Source organism: Schistocerca serialis, chromosome 1 (genome assembly GCF_023864345.2).
Source record: "Schistocerca serialis cubense isolate TAMUIC-IGC-003099 chromosome 1, iqSchSeri2.2, whole genome shotgun sequence".
Taxonomy (NCBI): domain Eukaryota; kingdom Metazoa; phylum Arthropoda; class Insecta; order Orthoptera; family Acrididae; genus Schistocerca; species Schistocerca serialis.
Genome location: NC_064638.1, coordinates 1,225,578,149 through 1,225,595,092, shown reverse-complemented (window position 1 = coordinate 1,225,595,092; position 16,944 = coordinate 1,225,578,149). Strand labels below are relative to the sequence as shown.

Genomic DNA, 16,944 nt, shown 5'->3' with positions numbered 1-16,944 from the left:
CGGGAAAGGAACCATTCCGGCATCTACCTGGAACGATTCAGGGAAATCACGGAAAACCTAAATCAGGATGGCCGGACGCGGGATTGAACCATCGTCCTCCAGAATGCGAGTCCAGTGTCCACATTTAGGCAAATGCTTGGCTGGTCCCCCAGTCAGAACATGCAGCACATAAACAGTTCATAAATGATAACGCAGACAACAAAGTTTGCAAGATTCACAAGGTAACTGACTGCTGTCGCGATAGAGAAGGTATCGAGTACAAAGTGAGATAACAATAAATTCACTAAATCATAAGAAAAACATCGACGCCTGTACGAGAGGATAACTGCTAGGGAAGAGAGAGAGATTGTGTGTCAGTCTAACTGGTAGGAGCCTAATCCGTGTGGAGACTCGACATGTTTTGATGTAGTCTTAGGGAAAGAATCATTCCATGGGCTATTCTTCTTCTTCTTCTTCTTCTTCTTGCGTTACGGCCTCTGTAGGACCACGGGTAGCCCCTTCGTGGACTGCATTTTCCTCTTCTTCTCCCAGAACCTCTTCATTCTTTCTCTTCTGTCCCGCCCTTCTTCCGAGATCTTCAGTTTCCTTTTCTCCTGGCGGCTCCACTGGTGACATTCTAATCTTTTCCTGTATTCCTCTCTGTCATTGATCTCAGGCATATTTGTCGGTGTATATTTGTTCCTCCAACTTTGCTTTTCTTCGACCTTGATCCCCAATTCCAACCAGTCCTTCCATGGGCTATTGAAAGAGGTGCAATATTTTGTGCTAGAAATTGCCACAGAAATATGATTGCAATGCGCTTGTGAGTGAAGCACTTAAGAGAAAACCGTGTGTACCGATAGCAAACCATTGTAGTTGATCTGCAGACAAAACACGAATTATTTGATTTATTTTCGACTAGTCTCGCTGGTCAAATGCGAGCAATCTCTGATATTGCAACACTTCAGAGGTTTAAAGCACAGCTTGGCACCGAGCTCGCGACGTGTGACGTTCCCTCTATAACATTGGAAACGAAGTGGTTAGTTTTGCTGAAAGCAACATCCCTCAGAGTTCGTACAGGTAGTCTCTTCCACTGTAAATTGCCCCACTAGGCAACAAAGAAGTTTACGTACTTCGTGGTTCAGTGTGGATTCGCCGTGACGGACAGTGGCGTACGTCGGGTGTGAGGCTCGTGTGCGGCGCCGCCACACGGCCAGTGCCAGAATTAGCGTGTGATCCAGCAGGAGGGTCTCAGTTTTCCCTGGGCGCGCCGCCGGGGTTTTTATTACAGGCCTGGCCCGCCGAGGTGTCATTAGCCGTATAATGGAGGCGTGCCGGCGCGCCCCCTCCCCCTCCCCCACACCGCGGCGCACCTTTTGTTGGCTGGCCCCTGTAATTTGGCGCGGTCGCCTCGCCTCACCTCGACTCGCGTGCGTCCGCCTGCGCCGCGCCGCACTGCGCATGCGCACTGTGTGTCGTGCCCTGCCGTTCTCTGTGAAACTCCCACGGCGCCGATGGTATTAATAACGGCCATTCGCAAGGGGCTGGGGCTCTGCTGTGTTAAAAATGCGCCTAAGCGACGCACCACGCTGACGCTGTCTATTGCGCCCCGGTACTCGTTACTGCACTGCCCAACAGCTTGATATTAATAATGACTGAAGCCATAGCTCAGTGCAGTATAAAACAAACTCACTACGCTCCGCATAAATCCACCCACAGTAGACACAGTGCTAATACCGCCTAACTGTCTGTGTTCTGGATGTTGTTGTTGTGGTCCTCAGTCCTGAGACTGGTTTGATGCAGCTCTCCATGCTACTCTACCCTGTGCAAGCTTCTTGATCTTCCAGTACCTGCTGCAACCTACATCCTTCTGAATCTGTTTAGTGTATTCATCTCTTGGTCTCCCTCTACGATTTGTACCCTCCACGCTGCCCTCCAATACTAAATTAGTGATCCCTTGATGCCTCAGAACATGTCCTACCAACCGATCCCTTCTTTAAGTCAAATTGTGCCACGAACTCCTCTTCCCCACAATTCTATTCAATACCTCCTCATTAGTTATGTAATCTACCCATCTAATTTTCAGAATTCTTCTGTAGCACCACATTTCGAAAGCTTCTATTCTCTTCTTGTCCAAAGTATTTATCATTCATGTTTCACTTCCATACATGGCTACACTCCATACAAATACTTTCAGAAACGACTTCCTGACACTTAAATCTATACTCGATGTTAACAAATTTCTCTTCTTCAGAAACGCTTTCCTTGCCATTGCCAGTCTACATTTTATATCCTCTCTACTTCGACCATGATCAGTTATCTTGCTCCCCAAATAGCAAAACTCCTTTACTACTTTAAGTGTCTCATTTCCTAATCTAATTCCCTCAGCATCGCCCGACTTAATTCGACTACATTCCATTATCCTCGTTTTGCTTTTGTTGATGTTCATCTTATACCCTCCTTTCAAGACACTGTCCATTCCGTTCAACTGCTCTTCCAAGTCCTTTGCTGTCTCTGACAGAATTACAATGTCATTGGCGAACCTTAAAGTTTTTATTTCTTCTCCATGGATTTTAATACCTACTCCGAATTTTTCTTTCGTTTCCTTTACTGCTTGCTCAATATACAGAGTGAATAACATCGGGGAGAGGCTACAACCCTGTCTCACTCCCATCCCAACCACTGCTTCCCTTTCATACCCCTCGACTCTTATAACTGCCATGGATAATAGTCACAATTCAGCGAGAAAGACCGCAAGTTCCTATAGGTAAGCCATAGTCTGCGGAAGTCATCATAAATGATTAGATCACATAAAGCTACTAAATTGGGAGGGTTTGAGTGCTGCGTTACATCCGCTGTTGCAAGTAGTCCCATTCTCCGCGGGATTAATATCGGGTGATATAGCAGGGCCACTTGAGATTTATCAGACCGGGAACGTCTGCATGCAGCGTTCTCAAAACGGCTGTTGGCCGTCTTGAAAGAAACACTGCAGTGTCCGCAGCACGCTCTTCACGAAGATGTAGTAGAAGCTTATGCCATCCATCGTGGACTGTGGTTAGGAAACTCCAACTTTTTGTGACAATAAAAGAGACTTTAAAACAATTACCTGTGTTCGTCATTTTTTCTGTTACGGTGCCTATCGAGGGCATACACGCAGTTCTTCAGGTGAATCCTTAGGTGTGTGTAATGTAAACCAGTGATTCACCTGAAGATTGGTGTGTAAGCGCTCGAAAGGAACCGTGGGGATTGAAAATTAGAAGTGACTAACCCAAAAGATTGTTTTAGTTAATCTGTTAATGTAGTAGAAGGCTACAATAAACGTCCCGGTTCATGTTGACGGCAACTCGAATCATTGGACTCAAATCATTGTACGAAGATGATGATGAGGTCCCATACTCCGAGGAGCGTAGGGGACGATTTGGGAGTCCCGCATCGCCGTACTAGGCAAGGTCCTAGTGGAGGTGGTTTGACATTGCCTTCCTCCGATGAAAAACACACCCTAAACATCACAGGATCACCTCCGTCCTGAATTACACTCGACACAAACACCTCTTTCGGATGTCGGTGCACTCTACATGTTGCATTATTTGGAGGGGAAAAGAAAAGGAACACACACACACACACCACACACACACACACACACACACACAGAATCGCGACCACACCACACGACTTTAGTCACCTGCTGCGTTTGGCCCATTGGAGATTGCGCAGCCTTCTACCACTGCGACCAGTGGGCTCGCGCTAGGTATCAGAGTTCAAATGGTCATTGCAGTGCAGTTGCCTTCGCAATGTTCGCTTGTTGAGACGGATCTTCAGTCACTCACAGCAGCAGTCCGTGCCGCAGTGAAATCACTGCCGCTATTTGAGCGTCAGTTTTTGTTTATCTAGCTATCGTAATTTCGGCTGTTGAGCCATTGTCCCCTTTGCACTTCAGAATACCTCTACGGCCGAAATCACGAGACAGAAATAAATAAATCATAAAAACTGGCGGCATTAAAATCTTTTTAAAAAATCCTGCCAAGTTCGAAATCGATTGTCACTGAAAAGGCGTGAAAAAAGGGTTCAAATGGCTCTGAGCACTATGGGACTTAACATCTGAGTTCATCAGTCCCCTAGACTTCGAACTACTTAAACCTAACTAACTTAAGGACACACACACACACACACATCCATGCCCGAGGCAGGATTCGAACCTGCGACCGTAGCAGTAGCGCGGTCCCGGACTGAAGCGCCTAGAACCGCTCGGCCACAGCGGCCGGCTGAAAAGGCGTATCTTGTCCGTGTCGGTTAGGATCTTTTCGCGACAATTTTATGGTTTCGCACCTCATTCGATGAATCACTCTGTGGATTGCCGGTCTGTTGAAGACTCTCCCTCCCTCCCTCCCTCCCTCCCTCCCTCCCTCCCTCTCTCTCTCTCTCTCTCTCTCTCTCTCTCTCTCTCTCTCTCTCTCTCTCTTATCCCTTCGGAACGCGTAGAGATATGAAGTTGAAATTTATGCCACATACTGAAATCTATGGTCCCCTTAGACGTTTAAGCTTCCAAGTGAATAGAGTCAAAAAACACAGCCACATATGTCACATACGTTGATACTCGCAAACTCACTCTTCACAGTTCATATCGGCAGACGCACGATCTATATCCATGTCGGGCTTGGTGGTGTAGCGGTTAAGCGTGTGCCTAGAAACCGAGAGGTCGCGGGATCGAATCTCTTTCGGGCCACGAATTTTTCAGTCTTCGTTTTAGGCTGGTCTTCACCTCTGAAGTATGCGAGGAGTCGTCAGAAGCAACACGTGGTTCAGAGTCCACTGTAAATTCTAGGTTCCCTTTCCCTGGTTGGATAACTGGGCTAGGTTAGAGATACAGAAGTCGCCGAAGTGGCGTTCAGTATAAAGATTTGCACCAGGCTACTGAGCCTTATGAAATTATCATCATCTATTTACATCATCAATTTTCTAAGCAACACTCAGAGCACGAGGCCTGCTCCACTTATCCGATTTTTCGTATGCCGTGAACAGAAAAGGGAAGTATCCCCCGCCACACACGCTGTTAAGGTGGATTGCGGGAGTGTCGAGGCAGATGTAGATTTGGCGCTTCCGCATTCGGTCTCGTGGTAGATCTGTAGCTTACTGTCACTTCTGAATTATGGTTTACACAGACCGTCGCGCTGAATGTCAGTGAAGGCACTAACGTTCCTGGAAACTTGACACGAAGTTCTGGCGCAGCCTTCAGGAGCGCTTGTCGTAAACGCGATTAGGCGGGGCTATCTTGGAGAGGTGTTAAGAGAATGATTGACGGCAAGATCCGGCTAGTGGCTGGCGCTGTCAGCACCTATGCCAGGGAAAACCCATCTCGCTGGACACGCCTTTGTAGCTCGCTGGAGGGAACGCGTCTTCTGCCTTTCACTTCTTCTGCTTGCTTGTTTGTTCTAAATGGGTTTGTTTGGAGAGGTGCCGTGTTACACGGCGAGCAACAACTGACATAAAACGACTTCTCTAATCGGCTGACTCTGTGTGTGTGTGTGTGTGTGTGTTTCTTTACCCAAGCCACGATGTGTGTTAAGGCCCCGTAAAGTCGGTGTAAATATTGATCCTATCTCAGTGTCTGGGAAGCACGCCTGGGTATTTACTTTTTTATTGTGAGCGAGAGCTTTTTACTGGCACGGCCCGCGTGTGTAAACACCGCCGCCTGCTTGGGTTCCTGGTAGCTGCGACTCAAGCCATCTCTCTTTCTCTGTTGCAGGGGTCCGATGCAGGCTCTGATCTCTTCACCACCACTCGGAAACGTAAGTAATCCTGCACCCTTCTTGCCGTAATTGGTTAATTAAGTTTTCAGTCTGAGCTCCTGTCGTCTTGAATGGTATTTGCTGTGTGTACATCAAGTTTTTGTTCGTTTGTCAAGTGAATTATCTGTTGCATAGCCGGCAGAGGAGTTACGTCGGCCATAAGCAGTTTGTTTTTGAAGATCACTACCAGTCACAGGGTTTATTCGCTCATCAAATAAACTTTTATCACTCAGTATTTTCATCACCAGGCAGTAACATTCACTATAACCGTGGCCTGAAACTAACAGTAGCTACGATTACGTGCTTTTATAGTTATAGTAATTTCATTGATTGACTGTTCCGTCGATTCTTGGTAGAATATTTTATACATTATGGATGAAACACGCGCAGCACCGGTGCAAATACTGTAGAATATTACCCCAATGTTGGGTGTGTTTCATTCATAATGTTAAGATAATCCTTCAGTTTTCGTTGCAGTCACTTGCGCAACTGAAAATTTTGATGTGTATTGACACCAAGTTCATTTCACTAAATTTTTAACAAAAGCGTTAGAAGCTGTCTGAAATTACATTATGCTTGTGTATAGGTTTCTGTTGTTTCCAGAATGAAACTTTCACATAGCAATAAAGTCTCGTTTTTCATGATACATTGGCTACTGCTTTTTAAACTTATTGACTGAGTGTGTTCGGGTTCGTACTTACGGTTCATGTGTAAAAAATAAATTCACTCTCGTCATCTTCCTTTTTGTTGTTGTAAGAACTCGTCACTATCAGCACAGACCATAGTACAACTACACTTAGTTTTCACACAGGTTCGCCTTTCACATGCAGTGTAGTACGACACTCCATAGTCATGACGAATGTAGGGTAATTTGAGGCCACTGATGTGGATGGGCCTATGTAGACAAAAAAGCGATACTCGTTTGGCAGTTTCCGGTTTCACAAGTGAAGGTGCAAAAAAACTCATTGAATTCTTAAACACACAATTGAGGACCAAAAAGGTAGGGACACGCGAAAAGGAGCATTGTGTATTGACAGCCATTTCTATAACACCATACCGTACCGCACTGTTTATAGTAGAAGGTACTTGATGCCATTATTAATTGCTCATCTTTCTGTTATAAGTATTTCTTTCGTGGATAAGGTCTGCCCATCACAGTAACTGGTACAGATCTACTCTGAACTATTCTAAAAATGTATAATGTTGCAGGTAAATTCTCGATATTGAGCATGTGATATCAGCTATTATATAAGCTATTATAAGTAAATGTAACTAGCAAACTGTGTGATTTGTTAGTGATGTATTGAGGAATACACGTGAGTGAGTGCAGACTTGTATCCCAACTGTAAATCGTAACAATTACTGTGGTCATTTTAGGTGGCGTTTTTAAATTTCCTTCGGCGAGTACCTCACTAAGTTACACACCTGGCAGTCACAAGAGGGAAACAAGTTAGTCATACCGCTGCTCGTATCGCGTTGGGACGTTAGGTGTAATTACGTGCAGCTTATCTCGTTCGATGTAGTGGCTCTTTCGTTGCTATTGTTTTCCTTCATTCCTTATCTTAACTGGCTTGCGTGTCAAGCTGACCGACGAAGAACTAACAACACATTCCGCATGATTGTGTCACAGATACTTCAGTATCTTGTAATTAGATGTCTCCCTGTGCAAAAACATGCGAGACTGACGATGGGTGTAGAGGAGGTTTTACAACGCAGAATCGGTCTGTTTGAGTGAAGATTCGATGAAATTTGGATCTTGTCTGTGACGCTGTAGGATCGTAGTCGATGACAAGGCGATAAGAAAGGGGACGACAGTAACCTGACGCTTCGCTGTTGGCGGAAAAGCAAAATATGGATGTTAGGACGGGGGTTATTGACATTGGCTGACGTGTCTGCATACGTAAGGGGTAAATCCGAACTCTACCGGCAAAATCTCGGACGTTGCTCAAGGATCCTTGGCCTCTAGTGGCTCCTTACAGAGTAAGGGCATTCCGGTTAATATCTTTCCAGGTTACCTTTATATCTGAATTGCACTTCAGATATCTCTGTGTCTTGCTTGGAGACAGACTTGCTCCAAGTCACTTCGATACTGCGTGTCGACAACAGTAATGCCCGCTATAGTCTTCATACTTAAATTATTCTTGCGTTCAGCACTGCTTGCTTGTATCTCAGGTTCGATTTTCCAACTGTGTGAGTTCTACGTTAACAGCGATAAACAGCAGCATGGATAGCTTCACTGCTGAAGAGTTGCCCTATATACATCTCGTGTATGCGTTCACTGAATGCTGTAGAAGACCGGCACACCGACGCTACACTGTGAACTTCATCGCAGCAATGGGTACCGCACTACAGTACTTTTGTATCCTAGGGTTTTTACATGACAGTGTTTCGTGTTGTATGTTTTAGTGATTACGTAACATAGACTTTTTCACTGTTGTGTAAATATTTTCTCGAAACGAGGGTAATTGGGGTAACAAATCGAATAAAACATAAGTACGCTACTTTCCTTCGAGCAAGTGCCGCAGGAGTTAAAAATTTCTAAAAAGGCAACATTTCTGCCATCAACTTTAATTACTGTTTGTTTCCCAGTATTGGAATATTTCGTCTATTATGCTATTTTCCAGTGGTTGCTCGTCTACATCCGTGCCATAATTAACGTTATTATTCTCTAACGAACCACTGGACGGATGCCTTATACCAAAATACCCCTAAATTTGTCTTGAACAACCTCTGAAATTTTGTCGGTACGTTCGGGTTCACTCTGTTTTGTTGCTGTCGTCGTCGTCGTCGTTGTTGTTGTTTCGAATCCGAAGAATGCAGCTTTCCCAGTAGTCCATCCTTTGCAAGTCTCTTAATCTCTGGATAAATACTGCAACCTACATGAACGGTACTATATTCAAGCCTTGATCTCCCTCTAAAGTTCCTGCCCCTCCTCCCAACCCCCGCCCCCCCTCTCTCTCTCTCTCTCTCTCTCTCCCCTCTCTCTCCCTCTCCCCCTCTCTCTATCTCCCTCCCTCTTCCCGCCCCACTCCCCATTACCATATTGGCGATTCCTTCATCTTCATGGATGTGTCTTATCAACCGATCCCTTCTTTTAGTCAGCTTGTACCATAAATTCCTTTTACCCCAGTTACAGCACCTCCTCATCGGTTATTGTATCTTCTGCACACTACATTTCAAAAGCTTGTGTTAGTGTCTTGTCTCCAGCGCTTACCGTCCGTCCCCGACTTACTTTTGTTCAAGACTACACTTCAGACAAATACCTTACGAAAAACTGGCTAGTGCTCAAAGTTATATTCGATATTATCATACTTCTCTCTTACAGCAACGCTTTTCTTGTTCTTTGCCATCTACATTATATCCTCTCCGCTTCCTGCGCGTCGTATACGACTCACGAAACTTGTAACTTTTGTCAGCATACAGAACCCATGTAAAGACACATACGCGCCGAAAATTTGCGCATCTTCCGAAATGTTTCGGTAGCTACTGCAGAAAGTTTCATTGCTTTGCGTCGTTACTTACTGAAGTTAGCCATTGTTTCTCTGATATCCACAGTGGAGGAATCCAACCAATAATTTTTGGAAACGATTACATATTATTAACTTACTAGGGCAAGTGATCACCTGCGGCAGAAATATTTGGTGGATAAACAAACTTATCAACTAGTGGAACTAAAGAGGACAAATCCTATCTGGCTATCCTCAGTGATTTTGCAGCCCATCTTCTACTTGTAGTGTATGATTTCCTAACGTAATTCGCTCACTTACTCTATCAGCATTGCCTGATTCAATTCAGTTATATTCCATTACCACTATATTACTTGTGTTTTCATTTTATAATTTCTTCTCAAGAGGCTATCCATTTCAATGAACTGTTGTTTCTTTTCTGTCTCTGAGATAACAGTGTCATCTGCAAACCTCTTCGTGTTCCTGAACTGTAACGCTGTTTATAGCAGCTACTAGCCTTTTCCCAGCAGCTTTGCCCACATATGCATTTGACACGTATATTGAACACACCTCCTCCTCACCCTCTCTGTGTCCACCCTGTCCTCCCACCTTTATCCGTGTATCTCCTCCTCCCTACTCTTTCTGCCTCTTCATCTCCTCCTACCCCTCCCTTTGTCCACTTCCTGCACCCCGCCCCCCCCCCTCTCTCTCTCTCTCTCTCTCTCTCTCTCTCTCTCTCTCTCTCTCTCTCTCTCTCTGACAGTGTCTTCCTCCCCACTCTTTCATTCTGTCCATACCCTCCTCTGTCCATCTCAACCTGTCATCAGCTATGTTCATTAGCATATGTAGCGCCTGCATTTCAGCTCAACAAAGCAGGACAGTACTACTCCCAGAGCGTGCCTTTCATGCAGGCCATGCTACACATAAGGATTTAAAAAATAATTTGTTTGTTCCTGAGATACAGGCCGTCGTACTCAGCACGGCGATTAAGCAGGCCCAAACTGCTCCAAGACAACACATCTGTCATGCAGGGCAGCCTACGTGTCGGCGCCTGGAAAAACACGGTTTTGCCCGTATCTCCGCTCCTATTGGAGCTAGGAGGTGATAAACCCCACAGTGCAGATACTCGTAAAGTCTGCTGTTCCTGTGCCAAATTCGGTTGAAATCGATTCAGGGGTTCGGCAAGAGATTCCAGACATACACTCTACTTTATATACGAAACAGATCACTGGACAGTTACGTTTCTAGCAGTCACATTATGTATCTCAACGCCCTCTGCTCCAGCCTTTTGTGTACAACGTTATCCGGCTCGTAAGCTCTTAGGATGGCTCCAGAGTGGGAGCGCTAATTTATTCCGGCCCTCTGTGCTAAGTGAGGCCGAAATGCGCGTCTTCTGGCGGATGCTGGCGCGAGTAACAGGCGGCTCCCGTGTCGGAGGCGGAACTGGCCGCCGTTAAATCACTGATGACTGTTTAGAAACTCCGGCGGGTCGCCCGGGGCGCGCTGGACGCGGGCCAGCTGGCAGCGGCTCCGGAGATTTCAGACACAATTTGTTACGGCCGGGCCCGATAAAGTCGCTCGGCTATCTGTCCTCCACAGCGCTGCGCCGCGCCCGTAAAAAACCGCCGCCGCGCCGACGGAAAGCATCTGGCGCTTCAGCGGGGCAGGAAAGTCTGCGGGCTTTGTGCCACATAATGGACCAGTAGTGACGGAGAACACCGCTTCCGGTTCAGCGTTCCGTGCCAAGCACCTGTTCCCCTGGCACATCTCGCATTCGCCAAGGTGTTTGGAGACTTGGGCTTCGGAATCGAAAGAGACAGATGAGAATTCGACTTGAGGACACTGCTACGGACAGCTGTCTGCACGGATGAGAAAAAATATCCGCATCATCGTATCCGCAAGCCACGTTTCGGAAAGTCTTCTATACGCATTTGTGGATATTCAAATTTCGTTAGTCATTTTACCCGTTCGGTGCACCGGAGCTCTAACGGTATGATTGCAATCGGCCCAAATTTTCGTGTAAGGAAGTTTGACCTCGTAATTTACATTTCACTAAGAACGTAGTGGTCGATCGTGATCATCTGTTAACACAGCTTAGGCCGTCTTAGTCTTGATAGTTCCATAAGTTACGGCTTTCTGTAGTTATTAATGAAACGTATTTTGTAAATTCTTTTTGCAAAACATTTCCGTATCATTGCTGGGGAACTCAAACGAAGTGTTGAAAAATGGTTCAAATGGCTCTGAGCACTATGGGACTTAACGTCTGAGGTCATCAGTCCCCGAGAACTTAGAACTACTTAAACCTAACTGCCCTAATGACACCACACACATCCATGCCCGAGGCAGGATTCGAACCTGCGACCGTAGCGGTCACGCGGTTCCAGGAGTAGCGCCTAGAACCCCGCGGCCACTCCGGCCGGCGAAGTATTGAAAGTTTCCCCATACTGCATACCGTTTAAAGTGATTCAAGTATGATGAGAGGGTAGCGTGGTGACTCTGAAGATAATAGGGATCCAAAGTTTGAAAATATCTAAAAACCACATTCGTTCCGTGAACTGTTTCAATCGTAATGAGTATATTGAGATCGATTCGTGTCCTTGAAGTTAACAAAAGATGCAAATGAAGAAAACATCCATGATCGGCACTGTTACGCGATATAAGAACTTGATAGAATTTTGGTAAACACTCGTGGCTCCTAATGGAAGGCTGCCGTCAGCTGCAGCCGTGAGTGTTTGTTTAATTTTATCATGTTTGTATACCATATGACGACGCCAGTCATGACTATATATTTTATTTGCCTCTTTTGTTAATATAAAGGACACGGATCAATTTGAAGATGAATAAAACAAGTACCTGTAATCATACACTGCTGGGGTTTCTACACATTGTTATTCGTATAGTATATGTATCAAGTGTCCTTTAAATTCACAATGATGTTAAAAATATATATATATATATGTATATATATATATATATATATATATATATATATATATATATATATATATATTTCTCAATGTAGTAAGCGTTGCATTGTGTATCTGTAAAGGTATTTAAGATAAATGTTTGATCGAGCCTCCGCACCAGAGGTCACTAACGCAAACCTGTGCGGTGACAGCGATTCAGAGGTAAGCAGGATCGAATCCTGGCTGCGGATGAAATTTTCACTGCCAGTATTTGGCGGGCTGGGGGAGGACACGACGCGGCGTAAAATTTCTGATCACCGGTCATTGCGTTAGTGTCGAGGTTTAAATTCCAAACTTCTTCGAAGTGAAGGCATGTGACACTTTTGGTTGTGGGGACGGTAAGCTTCGACAGCCTCGTCGGTGCTATCGGAGAGTAGTGGGGTGTGTGCCAGCACCCTCTCCCGTCACCCTATCTGTTCTCGCGTCCTCCTCCTCCTCCTCCTCCTCCTCCTCCTCATCATCATCATCATCATCAACATATACACAAACACTATGCTACAAGCTACACTCCAAAAATACACATACGACTCAACTTTCACACACCCACACGTTTAGGTAGACTACCGAAGCGCAAGAACACACTTTCCGCTAGGCGGCTGAACCCATTCCCGTAAAATATTTCATTTGGTATACAGAGCGTTGTGTGTGTCGCCGTTTCCGGGACGCTCTACATTAAAGCCAGTGATAGTAGCACTCCATCCTAAACGGGTAATAATTACGGCTTAAACCAACAATAGTTTTTATTATCGATGGCATGTAATGCAGATAGATGGAAACGGTAATACTGATACTGGCTCGTAACTTCGATTATTATTCCGCACATCCACATTTGCGGTCACCGGAAGCTCAGTCGTTTCGCATGCAATAATTTAGTGACGGACGCAGTTCAACAGCTTCCACCTCAAATTACAGTGTTTAAGCGCTCCTTAACACGTAACTGCCCCGAAGGAGGAAGTTCAAGAGTGAGTCGTCGTCACCTAAGAGGGAAACTGTAGTAGTATTGAAAAAAAAGAAGTTGAACGCTATTCGCCGGGAGCATGAGGAGCGGGGTATGTCGAAGCAATAACTGCCATAAACGCAGAAAACTGTAATTAAAAAGGAACTTATTTCGTAGCATTTTCAGACAGTTGCGATTGTTCAACTTTTATTTTGGAGAAAAAAAAAAAAAAACAGCGCCTACTTACAAGGGAACCTCCCCATCGCACCCCCCTCAGATTTAGTTATAAGTTGGCACAGTGGATAGGCCTTGAGAAACTGAACACAGATCAATCGAGAAAACAGGAAGAAGTTGTGTGGAACAATGAAAAAAAAGCAAAATATACAAACTGAGTAGTCCATGCTTAAGATAGGTAACATTAAGGACAGTGCCGGCTTCGTAGCGCTGTGGTCCTGTGGTTAGTGTGAGCAGCTATGGAATGAAAAATCCTTGGTTCAAGTCTTCCCTCGAGTGGAAATTTTAATTTTTTATTTTCAGACAATTATCAAAGTTCAGGCATACACACACAATCAACTTCACTCTCCAAAGTTCCTGGACATGTTCAGATTTGTTTGGACATATGCAGGATTTGACGGTGTACACACGGAAAAATTTGAAAACGTTAAAACATATGTTTTGACACAGCACGGGGAAAACTGTGCGACTGTGAGACTGTTGCATTCATTTGTTGCAGTTTATGAGACAAACTCTTGTGATTTCATCACTTTTTTGGGAGTGATTATCACATCCACAACAAAACCTAAATCGGGCAAGGTAGAAGAATCTTTTTACCCATTGGCCAAGTTTACAAGTTAGGTGGATCGACAACATATTCCTGTCACGTGTCGTATAGAATATATCAGACGTGTTTTCCTGTGGAGGAATCGGTTGACCTATGACCTTGCGATCAAATGTTTTCGGTTCCCATTGGAGAGGCACGTCCTTTCGTCTACTAATCGCACGGTTTTGCGGTGCGGTCGCAAAACATAGACACTAAACTTATTACAGTGAACAGAGACGTCAATGAACGAACGGACAGATTATAACTTTGCCAAAATAAAAAATTAAAATTTTCACTCGAGGGAAGACTTGAACCAAGGACCTCTCGTTCCACAGCTGCTCACGCTAACCACGAGACCACGGCGCTCCTGGGGTCACCCGCTCCTAGATGTTGCATATGTTTGCCATGGACTACTCAGTTTGCATATTTTACTTATTTTTTTCATAGTTCCACACAACTTCCTTTTTTCTCGATTGATCTGTGTTCAGTTTTTCAAGGCCTATCCACTGTGCCAACTTATAACTAAATCTGAGGGGGGTGCGATGGGGAGGTTCCCTTGTTAGAAACAGACAGGCAGAACAGAAGGCGAGAATTCCTGCAACAGTTATTTTTTACTAGTGTATTGTAAGTCGTGGAGAGAACAGTGCGTGTAATAACATGGATATTACACCGTTTTCTCCTCCAGGGAACTAACCACGTAAGGGCTTATACTCATAAGTTGTTTCCCAATATCACAGAGCAGCCGGCGGTGTTAGAAAACTGGTGGTATCGACTGGTTGATAATTTATGTTCCTTGAAATGATCTCGGAGTCGAACGGGCACGACAGAAAATGGCTACCCTTTCGCATTTTGTTCTGAAGGAATTTCAGAGAATTCTTGCATTCGTACTGGTCCGACGAGAACGACGTCATTAAATAGAGGCAGCGAGATGCAGTTTTAGGTCTGACGGTCAGAGCGAATGTGCAGTTACAGGTTTCGCCGGCAGAGCGACGGCGACGAGAAAGTGTGCCTCGAAGGCATCGTCGGAGAAAAGTAGATGGGTAAACTTTCGGCCGTCAACAGCGTAGTTAACGCGCTTAGCGAACCGTGAAGAAGAATCTCTCTCTCTCTCTCTCTCTCTCTCTCTCTACACACACACACACACACACTCACACACACTCACTCACTCACTCACTCACTCCTATGCTAATCACATTGACGCTTTCTCGGCGATCCGTAGCTGGACGGTCCGAAAGAGAACTTCCCTTTGCGTCGTCGATTCCGGTCTTTTAGGCCACACCTGACTTCCCGGTTTTATCCTTCCCGTGTATGCGTGAAAGTTTACACAATAACAATGACAAACACGATTCGGGGGAACTTTCCAATTATGGAGTAACTTCACACGTACAGAGTCATTACAAAGGAATATAACAGACCTTTCCATGAAAGGCGATAGTACTGAAGATAACCGTGTTGAAGAAGCAACTTTGGAATTAAATGCCTTGCTGGTCATTGTATGGTCGGAACTCTCCACTTTTTTTTTCTTTGCATCAATTACCTGACTGCCCTCTACAGCTCCCTCTAGTATCATGCAGGTCATTACCTCATGTCTTAACAGATGGCCTTTCATCCTGTCCTTTCTCCTTATCAGTGTATTCCACATATTCCTTTCCTATCCGATTCTGCGCAGAACCATCTCATTCCTTACCTTATCAGTCCACACAATTTTCAGCATTCGTCTGTAGCACCACATCTCAAACGCTTCGATTCTCTTCTGTTCCGGTTTTCCCACAGTCCATGTTTCACTACCATACAGTGGTGTACTCCAGACGTACATTCTCAGAAATTTCTTTCGCAAATTAAGATCTATGTTTGATACTAGGAGACTTCTCTTGGTCAGGAATGCCCTTTTTGCCACTTCTAGTCTGCTTCTGATGTCCTCCTTACTCCGTGCGTCATTGGTTATTTAACTGCCTAGGTAGCAGAATTTCTTAGCTTCATCTGTTTCGTGACCATCAATCGTGATGTTAAGTTTTCAGTCAATGCCAAGCCGCATAGCTGCTTGCATAAGGGGCATAGGTCGACCAACGCGTTATTGACTTTCTCAATTTCTGACACTCTTTTTCTCGAATAAACGATCCAGATTTTTTAAATTGTAATCATTCTTTTGTCTGTGCATATAAATTACATCTATCGATTTCTGTCCCATTCGGGTAATTCCTACGCGGTGCGGCGTTTGTTTTGTCTTACTGTGTACGTCGGTCAATTGCCTGGGGTTGCTGCATCAGGGTTAGTTCACGCGACTCGAGTTACCCTACAAAACTCGGTTTAAAAAAATCAGATATCCTATTTCTAGCTGTATTTTAAATACCAGAAAATGAGGTAAGGATGCGTATTTTTTTGCCTTCGTTTGTATCTCGTATGTGACATCCCCGTGTGTCGTGGCATACCTCATTGCGAACTTAATGAGGTTTTGCGAGGACGAAAAGGAAAGTTGTTGATAACTGGAGAAGATTGGAACGAAGCAGTTACGGTTGAGAAATAGGAGTTTTATAAGTAAAAGAAAAAGACTAAAAATGTGATAGTATTGGCATTTTAACAAACAGACATTGGATTTTCAAATGGTCGAATGTTTTTTTGGTACCTTTGAAGCTAAAGTTACGTGTTAAATCTACCTTTCTTCAGAGGCGCTTTTATTCGTGTATATTGGTCGCATGTCTTAACTAACTGCAGCAGATTGCAATATTACGACTTCTGTCGATGAGACTTACGGATTTGACTTCCACATCCCGAAAGCTAATAGGAAATTGGCGGTCAGATTGCAGCCTTCCCTGCCCGCGAGCCTTTTTTGAGTAATTACGAGGCTCCGCGTTTAGATAGCAAATTAGCAGCGGGCGCTCAATTACCGCGGCCTTTCACCGGCGTCCGCGCGTCCCGAAAAATAGGCAAAAAGGAGTCAGCGAGGTGGCTCCGGGACTGTCTGGCCCTCCTGTCTGAAATTAGCTGCCTCCTGGTCGTGGCTAGCGTTCTC

The 16,944-nt window shown here is 44.9% G+C and overlaps 1 protein-coding gene across 4 annotated transcripts in view; it reads left to right on the top strand.

The window, feature by feature from the left end:
• Positions 1–16,944, top strand: part of LOC126419085 (fibrosin-1-like protein) — a 731,992-nt gene that overhangs the window by 694,853 nt on the left and 20,195 nt on the right. For all 4 annotated transcript variants that reach the window (XM_050086186.1, XM_050086201.1, XM_050086194.1 and 1 more), the window contains exon 6: positions 5,723–5,765. In XM_050086186.1, coding sequence (XP_049942143.1) covers positions 5,723–5,765 — 43 coding nt within the window. The remainder of the gene's footprint in view (positions 1–5,722; positions 5,766–16,944) is intronic.